The sequence below is a fragment of the Peromyscus leucopus genome, chromosome 1, assembly GCF_004664715.2.
Source record: "Peromyscus leucopus breed LL Stock chromosome 1, UCI_PerLeu_2.1, whole genome shotgun sequence".
NCBI lineage: Eukaryota > Metazoa > Chordata > Mammalia > Rodentia > Cricetidae > Peromyscus > Peromyscus leucopus.
Genome location: NC_051063.1, coordinates 157,388,985 through 157,410,461, shown reverse-complemented (window position 1 = coordinate 157,410,461; position 21,477 = coordinate 157,388,985). Strand labels below are relative to the sequence as shown.

At 50.6% G+C, this 21,477-nt stretch overlaps 1 protein-coding gene across 1 annotated transcript in view; it reads right to left on the bottom strand.

The window, feature by feature from the left end:
- The window catches only part of Abcc6 (ATP binding cassette subfamily C member 6), a 49,814-nt gene that overhangs the window by 11,668 nt on the left and 16,669 nt on the right, over positions 1 to 21,477 (bottom strand). Inside the window, 14 exon segments of the mRNA XM_028880202.2 lie at positions 293 to 500; positions 1,413 to 1,539; positions 4,452 to 4,485; positions 4,488 to 4,526; positions 7,024 to 7,198; positions 8,755 to 8,922; positions 10,603 to 10,779; positions 10,897 to 11,023; positions 12,530 to 12,602; positions 14,285 to 14,332; positions 14,335 to 14,371; positions 16,192 to 16,338; positions 16,511 to 16,714; positions 18,484 to 18,576. Of these exon segments, the coding sequence (XP_028736035.1) occupies positions 293 to 500; positions 1,413 to 1,539; positions 4,452 to 4,485; positions 4,488 to 4,526; positions 7,024 to 7,198; positions 8,755 to 8,922; positions 10,603 to 10,779; positions 10,897 to 11,023; positions 12,530 to 12,602; positions 14,285 to 14,332; positions 14,335 to 14,371; positions 16,192 to 16,338; positions 16,511 to 16,714; positions 18,484 to 18,576 (1,657 nt within the window).

Here is a 21,477-nt window from a genome sequence, read left to right as displayed (position 1 = left end):
AGAGAGAGAGAATGGGGGCAGTGAAAGAGAAGTAGAGTGCATTGGGGAGGGGGTGTGGCCTGGGCTGAGGTCTAAGTCTGGCTTTGTCTGGAGGTTTGGGGCGAGAGACTGAGGTTATTAGCTAACTTCACTGATACCTTCTTAGTAGGAAGGAACTGTCCTCAGGCCCTCATTCCCTCCAGGCCACTTTAAGGACCTAGGGATGGTTGGTCCTAGGATGTTCTGGGCAGACATTCAAGGACAGGAGGGGGTTGGGCAGGAGGCAGAGCTTGAGCTCCCTGACACAGGTTACCTTGGAGACAGCCAAGGAGTCCAAAGACCCAGCCACGCAGGGCTGCGTGCATCTGCCGTCCATCCACGACCGGGTCGTCGGCCCAGAGGCTCAGCCAGTAGCCCTGGCAGAAGGATGCCACTTGCTGGCAGAGGAAGAGGAACAGGGTGTAGGTGCAGAGGGGTGTGCCCACTGCCTGCAGGTAGCTCAGGTATGTGGCGGCCTTCACCTGTAAGACATGTAGAGGAAGGGTGGCAGAGAAGGGGGTCAGAGGAGAGTGAGTTGGGTCTAGGTTAGGTCAAATTCCCAAAGGCATCATTAGCAGAGTCTCACCGGGCACGCCCTCTCCCCTACAGATCCCTGCCTCATTCCCTTCTGCTAGAGACCCATGGAGGTCATAGGAAGCTGCAGCTACCAGTTGATCTGGGTGGGCAGGTGAAGAAAGAACAGGTGAGGGGACCCACACATGGGTTAAGGACAAAGGCAAGGCGGTATGGAAGAAGAGAAACGGTACTATGTAGTTCAGATTTGGGCTTCCCTAGACTGGAGTGTTGGTCTGGAAGGTCAACTCTATACACCCTGGCTCCTTCATCTTTAAAATGAGGCTGTTGCCGGGCAATGGTGGCGCATGCCTTTAATCCCAGCACTCAGGAGGCAGAGCCAGGCGGATCTCTGTGAGTTCGAGGCCAGCCTGGGCTACCAAGTGAGTTCCAGGAAAGGCGCAAAGCTACACAGAGAAACCCTGTCTCGAAAAAAAACAAAAAACAAAAAACAAAAAAAAAAAAAAAAAAATGAGGCTGTTACCACCAGGCGGTGGTGGCACACACCTTTAATCCCAGCACTCAGGAGGCAGAGGCAGGCGGATCTCTGTGAGTTCGAGGCCAGCCTGGTCTACAGAGTGAGTTCGGGCAGCCAGGGCTGCGCAGAGAAACCCTATCTCAAAAAATAAAAAAAAAAAAAAAAAGAGAGAGAGAGAATAAAAGAGGCTATTGCCATCTAGCTTTCCGGGAAGTGGGGGGTGAGGTGGGAGATTGTAAGGATTAAGAAACAGGAAGGTTAGAAGCCCATTCGGCCCATACATAGTAGGTGCTGAGAAAGGTGCGTGCCTTCCCCAGGCTGAAGCAGGAGCTCTGGTGGTTACCCGGCCAGGCTGCACGCTGTCCTCGCCTGCTGTCAATCCTGTCCCCTTAGGGTCACCCAGAGAAGGCTCCGTCTGTCCCTCTGAAGTGGTGCTGTCCTTCACAGGGGCTGACTCGATGGGCCTGCGCCTGCCATTTAGAGGAAATCAAAACATGTTATTGTATCTTCCTGTGGGGGACCATGAGCTTCTTCAGGTGGCAGCCTATGAGCTCTGTAGCATTCTTCCTAGCTCTTCATTCATTCACCCAGGAAGGAGGGAGGGAGGTATGCAGTCATGGAGGTGTGGGTGGATAGATACATGGATGGATACATGGGAGGATACATGGATGGATACATGGGAGGATACATGGATGGATACATGGGAGGATACATGGATGGATACATGGGTGGATACATGGATGGATACATGGGTGGATACATGGATGGATACATGGGTGGATACATGGATGGATATATAGGTGATACATGGATGGATACATGGTGGATACATGGATGGATATATAGTGGATACATGGATGATACATGGAGGATACATGGATGGATACATGGATGGATACATGGGTGGATACATGGGTGGATACATGGATGGATACATGGGTGGATACATGGATGGATATATAGGTGGATACATGGAAGGATACATGGGTGGATACATGGATGGATACATGGGTGGATACATAGGTGGATACACAGATGGATACATAGGTGGATACATGGGTGGACACATGGTCTAGGCACCATACTTCCTTCCTACATGGTACCCAGCTCCGTCACTCTAGAGTCAAAAAAGCCTGTCCCCTGATGCCATTTTGTGAAATGAATGATCGTCCAGACAGGAAACTGTCTTCTGGTCTCACTTTGGCCTAAGCTTTGTTCCAGCTGTTGACCCTCAGACTCATCAGTCCAGCTTGTCTGAATGTCAGTTTTTCACACTTGTGATGCTAAAGATATCTATCTGTATTCCTGTCATCTTTGGAAGTTTAGACTGATTTAGCTGTTCTATGCCTCAGTTTCCCCAGCTAAAAATGGGAATATCTATCATTTAATACCTGTTTATTGTCTCCCTAGCATCATCAATCATTTATATTCACCCATCCTTTCTTCTGTTCATCCACCCCTGCTTCTTTCCTCCCCTCCACCATCCACCTCAGCATCCTTCCATCTGTCCATTCATCCATGTACCTAACCATCCATCCTGTTCATCTGTGTATCTAACCATCCTCCTCCTGTTCATCCATGTATCTAACCATCCTCCTGTTCATCCGTGTATCTAACCATCCTCCTGTTCATCCATGTATCTAACCATCCTCCTGTTCATCCATGTATCTAACCATCCATCCTGTTCATCCGTGTATCTAACCATCCATCCATCCTGTTCATCCGTGTATCTAACCATCCTCCTGTTCATCCGTGTATCTAACCATCCATCCTCCTGATCATCCGTGTATCTAACCATCCATCCTCCTGATCATCCGTGTATCTAACCATCCTCCTGTTCATCCACGTATCTAACCATCCATCCTGTTCATCCGTGTATCTAACCATCCATCCATCCTGTTCATCCGTGTATCTAACCATCCATTCTGTTCATCCGTGTATCTAACCATCCTCCTCCTGTTCATCCGTGTATCTAATCATCCTCCTGTTCATCCGTGTATCTAACCCTCCTCCTGTTCATCCGTGTATCTAACCCTCCTCCTGTTCATCCATGTATCTAACCATCCATCTTTCTGTTCATCCGTGTATCTAACCCTCCTCCTGTTCATCCGTGTATCTAACCCTCCTCCTGTTCATCCATGTATCTAACCATCCATCTTTCTGTTCATCCGTGTATCTAACCATCCATCCTGTCCATCTGTGTATCTAACCATCCATCTTGTTTATCCGTGCATCTAACCATCCTCCTGTTCATCCATGTATCTAACCATCCATCCTGTTCATCCATGTATCTAACCATCCTCCTGTTCATCCGTGTATCTAACCATCCATCTTGTTCATCCGTGTATCTAACCATCCATCCTGTTCATCTGTGTATCTAACCATCCTCCTGTTCATCCATGTATCTAACCATCCATCCTGTTCATCCGTGTATCTAACCATCCTCTTGTTCATCCATGTATCTAACCATCCATCCTGTCCATCCGTGTATCTAACCATCCATCCATCCTGTTCATCCGTGTATCTAACCATCCATCTTGTTCATCCGCGTATCTAACCATCCTCCTGTTCATCCGTGCCCCTTTTCATCTTCCCTTCCACACATTCGTTCATCCAACCATCCGCTCTTTCATTCTCTTTTCATTCTACCCATCCATACACCTGTCAGTTCATGCTGAACATTTCCCCATCACACATCCATCTCTCCATGCATCCCCACATCTACATACGCACTTCTACCTGATCTTACTCAGGTTCCTGTGCATCACCCTGCAGCTCAGGAGCACTCTCAGGGTGGCCAGCCAGCATGATGTCAGAGGATCCGACCCCATCCTCAGTATCCACAAGGCCCAAAGACCCTCAGCTTCCCTTGTATGCTCTCCCACCTGCTGGTATAGAAACCCACACTGCCTGGCACATGGTGACCTGTTGTCAAAGTCCAGGTCCACAGTGGGTCCACATGTGCCCCGGATACAGAGGATTGGTAGGAAAGGGGGACAGTGAACTCCCTCTTGGTGCTTCTACCTGTGTGCTCGGCCAGACTCCAGCCCAGCCTGCCCTGCAGAATGGAAGCTGTACTGTCTAGCACAGTCATTTCCAGCCATGTTGAGGAGCTTTCCTGGAAGCCAGCCTGCCCTGCTCTACTGACTGGCATTGACCCATTTGAAGTACTTGTCTTAGAACTGACCACGTGGCTTACCACTGTCAGTTAACTGATGGATCATTTGGGGTGAATGACTTATCCATCACTGAGCCCATAGGGCTCTTCAGCAGGCACCCCATATATGAGTTTGGCCGTCCTCTCTGCTGAGGCACGGTAGCCATAGCAGATCCTGTTTTGGCCTCAGCCTGGCCCTCCCTTGCTCAGCACCAGGGAACCCACCTCTCTGGTGTGTGCTTGGGCCTCCCACTTCCGGAAAGCCTCCAAGGTCATCACTGGTGGCCTCAGCGTGTGTACCTGCAAGGGTCAAGGATATCAGTGAAGGCGACACCAGCGATTCCAGATGTGGGCTCTGACACTCACTGCTGCGGTGCCTCCTCTCGGAACAAACATTTCCTAGCATGGTTCCTGCAGCTGCTCTAGCAACCTTTCTCTGCTCTCACCCTTTCCCCTGGGGTCACTCAGAAGCATCATTCATTCATCCTTATTCACTCATTCATTCAGAAATACTGGCCACATGCTATGGATTTGGAAAAATAGCAAGTTGCTTCAGTATCCCCAACAGACTTGCTTAGGCAGTTCATTGTGCCTAGAATGTCCTGTCCTCACTAACTCACATGAAATCTCAAGTGCCAGATCCCCCAAGAATAATCTCCTATCTGATGTTTCCCAGGTTGGGCCAGAAATCTAAGCAGAAATATAATTGCTTATCCCCAGACCTGTGAACAAGAAGTAACTGTTATTACAAACCACTGGAATATGGGTGCTGTTTGTTATGCAGCATGGATGGTCACAGTAAAAGCTGTCCAATACAAATGTGCAAGCTCCGTGCTCAAGGTCTCATCTTCACGCTCAAAGGCAATAACACAGTGGGTCAACAGCTAAGTGTTGTGGTGGTTTAAATGAGAATGGTCCCCAGAGACGTGGCATTTGAATAGTTGGCCCCCAGCTGTTAGAACTATTTGGAAAGGATTGGGAAGTGTGGCCTTGTTGGAGGAGGTATGTCACTGAGGGCAGGCTTTGAGAATTTTCAAAGCCCAAGTCATTCCCAGTCTGTCTGTCTCTGTCTGTCTCTCTGTCTCTACCTCATGATTTATGTCTCAAAATGGAGCTTTTTTCAGCTGTCATGCCTGCCTGCCTGCTGCCATGCTCTCTACCACAATGGTCATGGACTCTAACCCTTGGAATTGTAAGCCTCAAATAAACTCTTTCTTCTGTAAGTTGCCTTGATCCTGGTATCTTATCATAGCAACAGAAGTAACTAAGACAGTTTTTTTTTGTATCTGTATGTATGTGTAGTCGTGTGTGTGTGTGTGTGTGTGTGTGTGTGTGTGTGTGTATACACATATGTGTGCATGCATGTGTATTTGTGTGTGCACACATGAGGAGGCTAGAGGACAATCTTGAGTGTCATCTTCAGGAATGTTGCCTACCTTGTTTTGTGAGACAGTCTCTTACTGGCCTAGAACTCACTAATTAGGCTAGGCTGACTGGGCAGCAAGTCCTACAGATAGATCCTCCTGTCTCGGTCTCCCCAAAGCTGAGATTACAGGTGTGTGCTACCATGCCCAGCATTTTACCGGGGTGTGGAGAATTGAACTTAGGTCCTTCTGCTTGCAAGGCAAACACTTGGCCAACTGAGCTATCTCCCCAGTCTATCACTTAGGGCCAATGCTGTGCAGATGTTTCTAGAAGAGGCAGAGCCCTAGACCAGGGGTAACATTAAAGCATGGCTTGAGGACATGGGGAACATGAAGGACACCAATGGCCGACGAATTCAAAAGCATGTTCTCTGGCATCTTGTAGCTTGGCTTTGTGGCCCAGCACGGTTGCCTGTGAGTCAAGATGTAGGACTCTCAGCTCCTTTTCCAGCACCATGTCTGTCTGCATGCCACCATGTCCTACCATGATGGCAATGAACTAAACCTCTGAAAATGTGAGCCACACCAATTAAATGTTTCCTTTTTAAGAGTTGTCATGGTCATGGTGTCTCTTCACAGCAATAGAAACCCTGACTAAGACAATGTTTATGGGCGATGTTACTTCCGGAAGTTTGTTATTTACCCTCTTGAGTGCAGAGGGACCCTAGGATCAAATGCTCCCTGAGGTGTCTTCATGGCATCTTTGAGTATAGACACTGGGTGGGACGCCCTGAATTCTGCTCTGGGACCACAGACAGAGGCCTCAGTTTGCTCTGTACAAGAACAGTTGGGGTAGCCCCCACCTCAGAGGACTCTTATGAGGATCAAAAGAAATAAAGTACAGTTAGGGCTGAGGAAAAGGCCAAGTCAGTCAAGTGCTTGTCTCACAGGTCTGAGGACCTGAGCTCCACCCCCAGAACCCACATAAAAAGCCAGGCAAGGTAGTGCATGCCAGCACCGGGAAGGTGGGGGCCAAGGGTCCCTAGAGCTCACTAGTCAGCCAGCCTAGCTGAATCACTGAGCCCTGGGTCCCAATAAGAGACCTTGGCTCTAAAAGCAAGGTGGACAACTCCAGAAAATGAAAGCTGAGATTGACCTCAGGCCTCCGACCACACATGCATGCACACTGGCGCATATATGTGCACCTACACACACAAACACACAAAGAGAACCAAAAGTATGAGGAGAGACACTGTGAGCCCCAGGCAACGTCCTTGGCTCTTCATGGGGGTGGGGTGGTCTGTCTGCAAGGCCAGCGGTTGCAGGCAGGCCCTCAAGATGGGTGTGGTCAGCACACTCTACCTACATCAGAGGGACCCTTGCAGCCTTCTCCCAGAGCCGGGCACAGAGATTCAGTGATGCCCAGCCAGTACCTCCTTCTCCTCCACCTGCCGGCTGTCTGGCTCCATCCAGAAGACCCACCAGGGCTCCGTTCCTGTGCAGAAGGTCCTGGTAAGAGCCCATCTCTGCGACGGTCCCATTGGCCAGCACCAGGATCTGGTCAGCCTGGGGCAGGACGTGCAGCGTGTTCGTCACCAGGATCCGAGTCTGGGCAGGAGAGGGGCAGAAGTGACATGTGCTGGAGTGTCCCCAGGTCAGAAAGAGGGGAAGGCGCCCCTTCCTGTGCACCTGCCCTTGTTCTGGAGAACACCATATCCAAAGAGAATAGTGGGGTATCTCCAATCGAGAAGATGTGGGTTAGAGTGAACCTTTGGGAGCCTCTCCTTCTGATGGTGTTGTGGGGTGATCTGAGAAACCCACGTTAAGACCAAAATAGAACAAGTGGAAATACATTAAAAAATCTTTTTTAAGACAGGGTCTCATGTATACCAGGCTAGCCTTGAACTCACTCTGTAGCCAAGTGTTCTCATTTCATTTCTGTTGCCATGACAAACGCCAGGACCAAAAGTTACTTAGGGAAGAAAGGTTTTATCTGGCTTACACTTCCAGGTCACAGTCCATCACTGAGGGATGTCAGGATGGAGCTCGAGGCAGGAGCCTCAAGGCAGGCCTACTTGTTCCTCCATGTGGTGTTAGCTCCCATTAGGGAACTCACAGCCCAGGAAGTACAGCAAGATCCACGAGGATGCTGCTTATCGGATGGCTCCATCACAGCACCATGCTTAGCCAGCTTCACTGTACAGCCCAGGTCCACCTGCCTAGGGATAGCAGTGCTGGTGTCCACACTGGGCTGGGCCCTCCTACATCAATTAATAGACACGCCCACAGGCCAATCTTACCTAGGAAATTCCTCAGTCAAGGCTTTCCTCTCAGATGACTGGGCTATGCTAAAAGTTAACAGTTAAAGCTGGCCAAGACCCAAGGATAACCTTGAATTTCTGACCATCCTGCGTTCATCTCACAAGGGGTAGTGTTACAGGCATGCACTGTGGCTACTCATGAAGTGTTGGGGGTGGAACTCAGGGCCTTGTGTGTGTAAAACCACCACTGAGCGGCACCCTGATAGGGGAATACATTACATGTAACACATCGAGCATCAGAGCTCAACTGTAAAGTGCTTCTCAGAGCTGGATTTTTCCTCCTCAAGATCACACAGCAGATGGAACCATGGTCCATGACCACCAACTAGCACTATGATAAAATATTGCTTCCCAGGAAAAGATTAAAATCTTTAAAAAAATAAATCTTAAAAAATTAAATGTGGCTGGAGAGATGGCTCAGTGGTTAAGAGCACTGACTGCCCTTCCAAAGGTCCTGAGTTCAGTTCCCAGCAACCACATGGTGGCTCACAACCACCTGTAATGAGATCTGGTGCCCTCTTCTGGCCTGCAGGGACACATGCAGGCAGAATGCTGTATACATAATACATCTTAAAGAAAAAAAAAACACAAAAAAAATTAAATGTGGACCACTTTTAGATCATCATAAAATTGAAACATTATAAATAGTTTAACTACAAATCCCCTAAGAAAGAAGTAAGGGTAAGTCAATAGGATTTGAGGAGCTGTTTGTTACACAGCATTGTTGCAGGAAAAGCTGATTGATACAAAGAAGATAATTGACTCAAGAAGAGCTGATGAGGCAATGCTTGGTTAGGACAGAACTCTCAGGACTTTCCCAGCTTCACCCTGACACTCACTTACCGTACCCCGGAGCAGTCCACTGGGCCCGATGACCTGTTTGAAGACATGCTGGCTGACGTGGGCATCCAGGGCCGCCAGGGGGTCATCCAGCAAGTACACAGCAGCCTTTCTGTACACAGCCCGAGCCAAGCTCAGCCGTTGCTTCTGGCCCCCGGAAAGATTCATGCCCTGGGAACATGAGACAGGGACTCAAACACACATCTGCTGGTGACATCAGAATGACCAGGTGGTGGTGGTGGTGGTGGTGGCACCCACGCCTTCAATCCAAGCACTCTGGGTAAGGGCCAGAGGCAGGAGGATCTCTGTGAGTTCAAGGCTAGCCTGGCCTACAGAGCAAGTTCCAGGACAGCTAGGGCTACACAGAGAAGCCCTGTTTTGAAAAACAAACAACAATAACAACAAAACCAGAGTGACATGGGTGAGGGACACACCTGCTCATTCAGTGTGGGGCAGCTCAAGGTGACTCTGTCCTTGGGTCACACTTGTCTCTAAACACTGAGCCAGGATCCTTGCTGGCCTGAGCCTGCTTCTCCCCTTCCCAGCGTCCCTTCTGCACTGTTCAGTCTCCTCTCTCTCTCTTCCAGTTCAGACTCCATCCCTCTCTGCCCAGTGCTTCTTCCCTTTTCTCCATTGGTGACATGTTCTCGGAGGACACCACTCACTCCCTTGTCTAAATTTCTAGTCCTTATTTTCAGTCATTCACTTACTCAGCTAATGTTCACCCATGGCGACTCTACTTGGATGTACTTGGCTGTAGGGAATCTAGCAGTGACAACCTGCTCTCCTGACCCTTTCATCTAATGAGCATGTGCTGGGAAAGGTGACAAGATCAGGCCTGTCCTCAAAGGTGACGCAGGGCATAAGCCCTGTGTGTTCCATGGAGACAGTGTTCACAGGCCCTGGAGTATGAGTGTGCTTGCTGGGGTCCCTGTAGCTGGAGAGAGCAGGAACATGGAAGTATGACAGGAGATGAGGTAGAGCGAGAAATGGGGTCACATGGGGGCTTTCTGGGGCTGGTCAAAACTTTGACTCTGACTCTGAGGGAACAGGAAACCCTGAGAGTTCTGAGAGGAGGGAGGAGTGACTTGACCTGTTGGCACAGTGCTCTCTGTCTGCTGGGCTGGGATTGGTCTAAAGGGAGAAAGGATAGGAACTAGGGGCCTGAGCCAGTGGTGGCACATGCTCATCATCTCAGCACTCAAGAGGCTGAGGCAAGAGGATCACAAGTTCTGGACCCTGTCTCAAACATAAATAAACGAGAGGCTGGAGCTCGTAGTTGAAGCAGTTGCTCAGAATCTGCAAAGACCTTGGTTTGATCCCCAGCATTGATTCCCAGTTCCCTAACCTAGGGGTCAGCCCACATTTTCTAGGATGGGTCATAGAATAGCACTTGTAAAGTTTGAGGGCCATTTGATGTCTGTCCCAATTGCCCAACTCTGACCATTGAATGCAAAAGTAGACATAGGCCATAAGCTGTGGATAGATGACTGTGTCCCAATAAAACTTTATTAATAAAAACAAGTAGTGGGCCAGTCCTTAGCACATAGTTTTCTGATTCTATCTGTTCTATAGCTTCAGAAGCTTGTGTCCTGTGTGGAGACCATCTGGCTTAGATTCTTTGGTGAGGCCAAGAAAGGGGAAGCAATTTGACTAACAGTACCCAGCAGGGCATTCTGCTTTCCTTTTGTTTGTTTTATTTTCGTTCAATTCAGTTTCTCTCAATAACTGAACAGCTGCTATATGTTTGGCCTTGACCTGGGGCCTCCTTCCCTCCCCCTTTTCCACCCCTACTGTCCCCCATCATACTGCCCCAGATCAGGGAGGCATATGGCCCCAGGGACTCCTCACCTGCTCCCCTATTGGGGTGTGAACTCCTGCAGGGAAGCTGGCCACATCAGACTCCAGGGCACAGGCTTCCAGAACTTTCTGCAACCAGGGCAGGTCCAGCTCCTGCCTGAAGCACACATTCTCCACCACCGAGGTATTCTGGACCCAGGCCTCCTGGGGCACGTAGGCCATGGAACCCTGAAACACGCCTCACTGTAGGTAGTTCATATGAGAGTAGGAGAACTGGGTGCTGAGAGGGTGGGAGGCCGACAGCGAATGGCTGCGAGGCGGGCAGGGAGGAACGGGTGGCCTTACCTCAATGCTCACAGACCCTTCTACCTTCAACAGCTCCCCAAGCAGGGCAGACAGCAGGGAGGACTTCCCAGCCCCCACTGGACCCACAACAGCCAGCAGACAGCCCTGGGGCACGGTGAGGTTGATCCTGACAACCCAGGGGAGATGCAGCCCTGAAGGTCCAGCCTGGGTGTGTACAGAAGCCGGGAACCCTAGACACTCCCACCCCATCCTGCTGTTCAGGCCTTGGGGAGACCATTAAGAGAATATACAGGGCCTTCCCTCCCCTGATCCTTGTCTGGCTATCTGAACTGCCTTCCCTCTCACACCTGAGCACATCACATGTACACGTGTGCCTGCCACACAAGCACTTACAGACATGCCACAAACATTAGTACACACAGTCACATGCACAGCCAGTATATAGATGTAAGCACATGCATGTGCCCACGTGCACCACTGCGTGCATATCCATGCACACATGCACACACAGAGGGGATCACGATGTGGGTTGCTTGGCTACTGTCGCCTCTTGCTCAGGCCTTTGCAACGCACACCTTGCTGCTCTTCCTGCCTCGGCCCTGCCCACCCCTGCCCATCTTCCGCTGTCAACCCTTACCCAGCAGTCACGGGGACCTATTAAAGACCAAGCCAAGGCTGGGTGTGATGGAGCACACCTCCTAGCACGTGAGAGGCAGAGGCAGGCAGATCTCTATGAGTTTGAGGCCAGCCTGGTCTACAGAGTGAGACTCTGTTTCAAAAAACAAAACCAAAAAACCAAATCGGTTCCTAACCCTCCCAAGCTACACCATCCAGCATTCCAGTTTGACTGAGGGCTAGAAGGAAAGCCCTGGTGAATAGAGTTATGACCAGGCACACTCTTCGTGTTTCTCCAGAGGTCCAGTGGTTCTCAGCAGGGGTAACTTTGCTCCAGTGGGGTGGGGTCACTTGGCAACATCTAGAGGTATTTTTGTCACACAGCTGATTGGGGCTAGAGTTCTTCAGCACTTAGTTCTGCTAAACATCCTACAAGGCCCAGGACGGCCCACAGTAGGGAATTCTCAGCCCCAAACACCGACAGGGTAAGACTGAGAACCTGGCCATGCTCCTGCCTCAGGGTCTTTCCACAGTTTCAGAAGCCTTCTCCTGACCTCTGGACCCTCAGCTGGAATGCCAACCTTCCCACACTATGGGCTTTGTCCCTTCCCTAGGCTTTCCACTGTGTCCATGCCCATCCAAATGCCACTCCAGGAGAGCAGAGCCCTGGCCTTCCCTCTGTCCCCAGCATCCAGAACAGAGTACACACAGCAGGAGGCTGCTCAGTGCACACTCCTGAGAGTGTGGGAGACGGAGACAGAAACGGCCAGACTTCCTTCCTCTTGGTGGGTGACAATGGCCTTGGAACTGATTCCAGAGGCACAGAAGGAGGTCACAGCTGATGAGGCTGGGCCTTGAGCCTCATGTTAGTCAGGTGGGGAGCAGAGGAGTGCCTGATGGGGGTGCTCAGGTACTCTGTGTCCCTTCTACAGGGCTGTGGCATGCAAGAACCCTTGCCTCCCTGCACAGAACCCCAGCATAGCCTAGCCTATCCTCTAGCCCCAGGTCTGACACCATTTCTCAGAATCTAAGAGCATCTTTTGGTGGGGTTTCATACCCGTGCAGGCAGGGAGGGCTCTCCTGGGACCAAGCGAAAGTGCCATTGTGTACAGAAATTCGATCCATTGAGGCTGCAGGACATAGAAAGACAGTTACAGGGGCTGGTCCTGCCCTCCTGGCATCCCAGGTTCAGTGTCTAAGACCTTGGCCCTTTGCTCTACCCTCAAAGCGTCAAGTTTCAGCTAGGAGCCTCACAAGGCCCTGTCCTGCTACCTGTGGACTTGGCAGTGACCCTGTCATAGTAATTTGGACACTGGCAAGCCTCAGCCGGGGATTCAAATCCTGTTGGCTGCCTTTGTTTGTTTGTTTTGTTGTTTTTTATGAAAAAAAAAAAACTGAACTAGGCATGGTAGCTCATGCCTGTAATCCCAGAACCTGGGATGTTGAGACAAGAGGGTAAAGAGTTGGAGCTAGCCTGGGCTATAGAGCGAATGTGATGCCAGCTTGGGCTATATAATGAAGATCACTAATAAAGTTATTTATTCTTATACTTAAGTAAATAAATATATAATCTCAGTGTGATGGCTTGTGCCTGTAATCCTGGTATTTGGGAGGTGGAGGCAGAAGGATCATGAGTTCAAGTTCAGCCTTGGCTACACAGCAAGTTCAAGTCGAGCCTTGGCTACAACGCCCTGTCTCAGAAAGCCAGAAAAAGGGGCCAGAGGGACGAGTCGTGGTTAAGAGCACTGGCTGCTCTTGTAGAGGACCCAGGCTCAGTTCCCAGCACCCACATCGCAGCTCACAAACCATCCAGTTCCAGAGGATCTCACACCCTTTTTGGACTCCCTGGGCATCAGGCACTCATAGGTACACAGACACACATGCAAATGAAACACCTATACATATAAAGTAAAAATAAGTAATCCTTGCCCCAATTTTAAGACAAAAATTTAAATAAATGGTAAATAAAATGCATTAATTTTGCATATGTTCTAATCTAATTGTAGTACTTAAATTAATGTGACCCCCAAGACAACCCCCTGCTGCAAGCACTTGGATCCTGAAGATGGACACTGAAGCTCCAAGAGGTTAACACATCAGAGCTGGGGTTCCAATGTGTCCCTGGGGTGGGACATCCATCCCAAGGGCAGGATTTTATGTACTATGTGGGTATGTTCTAGATGACCAGGTTGACCAGATGTCTCAGTTATATGAACTGGGTGGGAGGCCCTTGGCTGGGGACAGGCTATTCTCTGCCCTTCCTCCACTCCCTGCGGCAGCTAATGTCACACAGGCAGTAGGTGACAGTGGCAGGACTGAGGAGAGGAGCCAGCTAACTAGAGCTTGTGAGTTCCCACACTGATGCTCTCACTGAGTCTTCTTAAAAATAGTTTATTTATTATTATGGACATTAGTATTCTGCCTGCATGTATGTCTGTGTGATGGAGTCGGATGCCTGGAATTACAAACAGGTGTGAGCTGCCATGTGGGTGCTGGGAACCAAACCTGGGTCCTCTGGATAAGCAGCCAGTGCTCTCAACCACTGCTCCATCTCTCCAGCCCCTGATCTGAGTCTTTAGCTTAATAATGTGTCCATGGTTCTCTTCCTAGACTTCTGCATAAGGGTAAAGACTTGATGGGGTACCCACTCGAGTGTCTAGGTGGCACCCCACGGTGCTCCACTGGCTGTCACTGTACAGGTGGCAGAAGCAGAGGCTTCACAATGTTGGGTACCAAGGGCCATGGCTGGTGGTGGAATCTGTATTATATGTGCTGTCTTTGGCCCCTCCCCCCTGCCCATTTCAGCACTCACAGCATCTGGAGGGACTTGAGTCCATGCCACTGGGGTCTACTTCTTCCAACACAGGAAGGCAGCCAGCCGGTCAAAGGACACTCGAGCCTGGAGATACAAGAGTGGGCTGGTCACCAGGCCAGAAGGACTTTGGGTGGGTCCCTGGAAATGCCAGGGGGAGGCTTCCTGGGGACCCAGCCCAACACTTTGCATTTGCTGGATGTTGGGACAGAGTTTTGTAGGTCATAGAAAAGCAATGACCTTGACAGGGGTGGGGACTTCTCTCTGCCCCTCAATCCAAAAGAGAGAGACTGAACAAACCAGCTGCCTCCAGCTAAGGCCTGGGAAGAGGGCAACACCTTTCCAACAGCGTCCAGCAGCAATGTGGAGTAACTTCCAACTCTGTCCGTTGGGGGCACCTTCTTGAGCACCCATTGCATACCTATCCTGGTGATTGGCGGTGACCCTTAAAATACAGGTGGCCTGGGGCTGAGGAGATGGCTCAGTGGGGTGACGTGCTTGCTGTGGGAATATGAGGACCTGAGTTCAAGTTCCCAGAGCCCACATAAAAGCTGGGCATGGCAGTCCTTGTCTGCCATCCTAACATTTGGAGAGTGGAGATAAGTGGATCCCTGCAACTCTCCAGCCAGCCAGTCTAGCCAAGTGGATAAGCTCTGGGTTCAGTGAGAGACCCTGTCTCAAAATTTAAAGTGGGGTAGAGGGAGGAATAGCTAGAACTAAGGATTTTTGAAAAAGCCACAGGGAAACCTGCTACTTTAGAAGCTTCCATATGTGTGTATACATGCATTTAATTGGAGTTACTCTACACAAGGGATAATGCTTCTCTCATAAAACATGTATTACCTAGTAAAATGCCTAGTGTCGGATATGGGAATACCTCACCTCTGACCTAGAGAGACCCCTAAAACACCAGATGCCCACCAGAACTTGATGGTAAGACCCTATGCTGAAGGCACAACAAACTTTGGTCATAGGGCATGGAGAAACCAAGCTGATACTGGCTGGGCAGCTTCCTCCCTGCTGGCTGGCTTTTCTAGTACCAGAAGGTGCTAGGCAGGCTGCTAGAGGAGAAAGTGACCAACTCTCTTCCCTAGCTGTGAATCCTGTGAGCTACAGATGACTGCCGTGGGAAGATGTGCTCATGGGTACAATAGCGGCTTTAATGTGATGGGGTAAACAACAGTTTTCTGATGGGTCTAAGGCCTGCTCCACAGGTGGAAAGGCACATCTGGAACTAAACATCTGGCCAATAAACCATGGTTGGTGAGCTTATGGATGTTCTGTTGGAACCTCCAGCTCGCCCCCTGCACATTCTGGGAAGCCCCATTCCTGTCTGTCTTTCCAAACCCTGCCTGCTCAGTCTCCAAACACAGGAAAGGGGCCCAAAGCCCAGTTCTGCATTCTTGGTGGCTACGGCAGCTCCTCCCCTGAAGCTGCCAGCTGCCCAAGTCCTCGCCTAAGCACCCAGCTTTTGACCATACTTGGGCACAAACCCGGCTTGTGGCAGAGAAGGCCATTACCCCTCACCTGCACACACACACACACACACACACACACACACACACACCAGAGGACAAAGGAGGAGGAGGAGGCAGTTCAATTTCGCAATCTTCCTCCTTTTTAGCATCCCAGATACATGATGGGAAGGATAGAATAGGCAGAGAAATAAAAGGCTCTGCTCAAGGAGGGGACCCAGGATGAAATCTTGAATGTAGAAGTGACTCATTCTCCAGGCATGCTTGCAGAGACTTCCCTGCACCCTCTGACCCACTTCTAATGGTGACTGGCTGAACTCTAGACCTTCCCCTTCCCCTCACTCCTCTGCCAGCAGTGGTCCAGGGGTACTGAGTCTAGGCCAAGCTCCCGGAGCTCCTTTGAGCCATCCTCGGTCCCTCCCCTCCCCTCACCTGAACGATGCAGTGTACAGAGAAGGGCAGGAAGGCCTGGGCTTTGTTAAGGATGCTGAGCACTGTGAGGGTCACAAAAGCCTTCTCTGCATCCATGGCGTTGTCCTCTGCCACCAGGGTGTGGACAGCAAACACAACCAGCGCCACCTGTTGAAGCACATGGGTGACACTGAGTCTGCTGTCCTTTGAGGCAGACAGAGCCCGCTGGGGTGTCTCTGGGGTCTGGATGTCCAGGCTGTAATGCTTCCGGCACAGCCTGTCCACCCCAAGCATGCCCTCTCCCAGCCCCCTCTCAGCAGTGAGGCCAGAATGACGTCACCAGAAATGTAGACACTTGGAAGGACACGAGAGACACAGAGAAGAGGAGGGTGGAGGTCTTCAGAGCGCCTAGCTCCTGGCCCCGGATATGAAGGAGTCTTTCCAGGAAGGCTTGCTCCCAGCCATGGCACTTGATGGTTCTCATAGTTCTGAGTATGGAGCTGGTGAGCCGCGCTCGGGAGGCCTTCTGCCTCATCTGCTCTTCCTGAGACAGGAGAGAAGAGGCAAGAGAGGGACCAGCCTGGAATTCTCCATCCCTGCGGCTCCAGACTCTTTCTCCAAGTCACACACCAACCCAGCTTCTTCACCAGGGTCCTGAGCCACGCCACCCTCACTCACCCTGGACTTTCATCCCTCCCCAGAGCTGTCTCAGCCTCCTGAGCCTGCTTTCACTGTGCTAACAAGAAGCCACCAGTCAGTGTGGTGGTGCTACCAGGGAGGCTTTCCTGGAGGCGAGGGTGAGCTACATCCTAAGTGAGGAGGGCAGGAGGCTGTAGGTACTGAGTGCATAGCAAATGGGCAGCTGGAGTGGATGCAGAGAGGAGAGGGAGACCTTCAGAGAGGGAACAGTGTGACTCAAAAGAAATCCAGGTAGACCACGGGAAAGGGAGACAGCGAACAGGGTTCTTCAGGGAGAGGGGTGACCGCCCGCCGCAGGCTTGAAGGTCAGGCGGAAGTGTTTGGGGTTTCATGTCCCATGCACGAGACCATAGCACAGCTGTGTGAAGAGTATCTCTGAGGCTACCCAGAGACTGGCCAAGCTGGTTAGCAAGGGGAGAGACGGGGCATGGACCATCTGCTGGGAGGGTGTCCAGGGATCTGTACAAGCAAAAACAGGGAGGCGGGGTGCCCGCCTGGAGGGGTCAGGAAGGCTAGCGAGGCAGCAGAGTGGAGTGAGGCCAGGCGACAGTGAAGGACGACGGGACAGCCGGGAGGGGTGAGCTCATCCACCGCCCTTCCTGCGATTCACCACCTTTACTGGACACTTTCCTTCCACCAACACTGGGTCTGCTGTGCAGTCCAGGCTGGCCTCATCCTCCTGCCTCAGCTTCTCCAGCACTGGGACAACAGGTCTGTGCCGCCACAGCAGGCTTACTGAGCACATGGTATTTATTTATTTATGAGTATATAGACAAAAATATGTATAGTAGTAGACCAGGCTGGCCTCAAACTCACAGATTCCCCATATCTGGCCTCCCCCACGCCCCACCCCCCACCTGCCAGGCTGGGATTAAAGGTGTTCATTACCATACCCAGCTCAACCGCTTTTGTCTTCACACAGTTATCTATATGTTTATTTATTTAATACGTGTTTGGGGGTGCGCATGCCACCATGAGCATGTGGAGTTCGGGGGACAACTTGAGAGGGCTCCTTTCACCTCGTGGGTCCTGGGATCACACTCAGGTGGCCGTGTTTGTCAGCCTTTATCCGCTGAGCCACCTCCCCAGCCCCACCTGCTGCCCCAAATGCCGGTCAGCCTCAGTCCTCGGCTCAGCAGCGTCTAGTCTCAGGGCTGTGAGCTCAATACTGGGACAAGCGCTCTAGAAACAAAAACTCAAGGCAAAGGAGACTGGCTTGCAAGACTGGGTGTGGCTGTGTGAGGAAGCAGAGCGGGGTGAGGGACAGAGGCAGGGGACAAGGGCAGGTGACAGCGGGCCATGGCGGGGTCTTAGGCTTTGACACCGAGCAACATCAGGAAAGGAGGTATGGCTTCTCGGACTGCCACACATCCCTTCTGGGTGGTGAGTGGGGATGAGGGGCAGAAGCAAGAGTCGGCAAGGACAACTTGGGGCCACCATGGGAAGGGCCACACTCTAAAAGGAACAGAGGCTTAGCCAGGGACCACACGTCTGAACACAGGAAAGGCAAAGCCAGGACTATAGCCTCTTCTTGCCTCTCCCTATCTCTGTCCCCAACCAGAATCCCCATGGCTGTTCCTCTGCCCAGGATGTCCCCATTCCCAAATGCCAAACCTGATGGTAGCTCCTTTTCTTGGTGATGAAGAAATTCAGAGGGAGGAGGCTCAGGAAGACAGCGATGGCTGTGAGGGCAGAGGGTCCGAGGAGCTAGGGACAGAGGGGCAAGGTGTCATGAGACTCCAGGGGTTTGGTCACCACCTCCCGGGGCTGGGAATTCAGGCACGTGCCCCTGCGCCCGGCTCTCTATAAAGGTTGCGGGGATCTCAACTTCCGTCCTCATGTCTACACAGTAAGACGTTTGTTGTCTTCCCTCCCTGATCTTTTAAATGTGTGTCTATTTTTATTGGGGTGACATGGGCCCCAGCACCATGCAGAGGCCAGGAGGTGACCTTGCAGTCATCTCTCTCCATCCACATTTACATGGGTCCCCAGGATCCAGCCTCGGTCCCCAGGCTCGTGTCACCAGATAGCAAGCACCTTAAATGACCCCCTGAGCCGTTTGCAAGCCCCTTTTGTGGTTTGTTTCTCTGGAGACCAAGTCTTAATCCAGGACGGTCTCAAAGTCACTATGTTGCTGAGGCCGACCTAAAAATCCTATCCTCCTGCCTCCACCTCCCAAATGCAAGTGTTGCAGGCATGTGCCCCACACCCACCTTCCGGGCTCACTGTTAATTTAGCCTCCATCTCACCTCTTAGTAGGGAGTCAGTCACCAGATTAACAAATCAACACACAAATTTGAGGTTACACACACACATATACATACATACATACATACATATATATATGTATATGTGTGTGTGTATGTGTATATATATATGCGCCTGGCATAAGAATGCCCCATGCTAGGTGTCTTTATGGTTAAGAACACTCACTGGCTGCTCTTCTCGAGGACCCAGATTCGTTTCCCAGGGCCCACAAAGCGATTCAAAACCATCTGTAACTCCAGATTCAGCGGATCTGTCCTCTGTGGGCACTGCATGCATATGGTACACAGACATACAAGCAGGCAAAGCACCGTACACACAAAAACAAATACATTTTTAAATGGGGCTGGTGAGGTGGTTTGGGGGCTAAGAGCACTGGCTGTTCTTGCAGAGGTACTGAGTCCAATTTCCAGCAACCACAGGGTGGCTCACAACTATCTATAATGAGATCTGGTGCCCTCTTCTGGCGTGAAGGCATACATGCAGGAGGAATCCTATACATAATAAATAAATCCTTTTAAAAAAATAATGCCCAGGCAATATTGGAGATGTAGTTATACTGAGCAATTATTCCGTTTATTTGAAATTCCCATTTAACTGGACCTCTGTTTTGTTTGTCGCTCCCTCCACCAGCTTTGGAACTTTGGGGGCCTTTGGTCTGGGTACCTGGGAGATGTAGTGGTGGGGAGAGAATAAATGATTTTATAAAGTATAAAAATTTAAAAAAATTATTGAGCTTTTTGAGATTTTCTCCACCCCAACTGCAGTCTGTGTTTCTTCTCTCAGAACAAAGGAACTCTTCTATCCTCTAATTCCCCGGACTAAAGCGGTCCGCTTGCTTTATTCATGCAGCAATCCCACCACCTAGTGGCTCCATGGAGAACTGCCCGGAAAGCAGAGAACAGCCTGGAAAACGCTCCTTGGGAGAGCCGACGCCCACCCCTCATCTCAAATGCTTTCCTTTAGCATCCACAGTGCCCACCATCCCGGTAAGGTTAGGACTGCACGGCCGTCCTCTGAGGCCCGGGCAGAGGCGGCGTGGGGTGTTATCTGTGGGTTCTGTGGTCTCGGAACACTATCAACCTCGGTTTGCTCAACACCCCGATTTCTTCACAGCTCCTTCCCCCTTCCCTTGCTCCCCTGCAATAACAGCCAGCTTGGATACTGCACACAGGTGCTGCTTGAATGTCTGTGTGTGCTTGCTGAACACCTACTGTGTGTAAGCCTTGGGGTGGTCAAATGTCAGTGCTCATAAGTAGGATTTTATCCGGGCATGACAGCTCATGTCAGAACTCACAGACTCCAGCCTTTCTATACAGCAAGGTCAAGGGCAGCTTTTAGTGAGACTTGTCTCAAAATTTAAAAACAAAACAAAACACTTTTTAAGGACTGGAGATGTAGCTCAGTGGAAAACCGCTTTGTGGCACACTCAAGGTACCACGTAGATAAATAAGGAAACACACAGTGGTCCTCAGTGATGGTGGTAATGCCTCCTCCTCACACATCAGACAGCTAACAACACTACAGCAGGTGAGTACCGGATGCTCGTCAAAGCACCTTGCGCACTCAGCCTGAGCATCCCTAATCCAAACACTGAAAGTGAAGAGCTCAAAAATCTGAAAGCCTTTGAACACCAACACGATGTCACAGTGGGAAACTCCATACCTCATCTCTCAGCAGGCCACAGTCAAAGTGCAGGGCTGTTAAAGACATTGGTCAACATGACCCTTGGGCTATTTCCACAAGGCACCCACAAAACACATGCAATTTTCTTATTAAACTTGAGATAGATCCTCAAGATCTCAAGTGCATTTCTAACTTTCCCGAATCCAAAACCAGAACCACCCCCGACCCAAGCGCTTCAGACAGAGGCTGCTCAGCTGCTGTCAGCCTGTCTGGCTCACCCAGTAGGACCAGGAGCCTATTTCTAATTAGCATCTGCTTTTAGAGCTGAGGAACTGGAGCGCAGAGAGGGTGAGTTACTAGTGTGAAGTTCTAACAGCAAGCAAATGGTAAGAGCAAGATTTGAACCCAGGCAGTTCCCACAGAGTCAGAGCCTGTCATCCTCATCCTCATCATCCTCATCATCACCATCCTCATCCTCATCATCACCATCAAACAGAAGCTTTTGTACCATAAAGCAGAAGGAAGAAAGTCAAAAAAGCTTCCACAGTTGATGCCGTGGCTCTGTGCTTTCTGCACATGGAGCAATCCCTTCCCCTGGCATTATGGAGTTTTTTGTTTTTTTGTTTGTTTGTTTGTTTGTTATCTCGATTCAGTGACACCAATTACTCCAAAACATAATGGATTCACCTACTGAGTGCCTTGTGAACCCACCAAGCA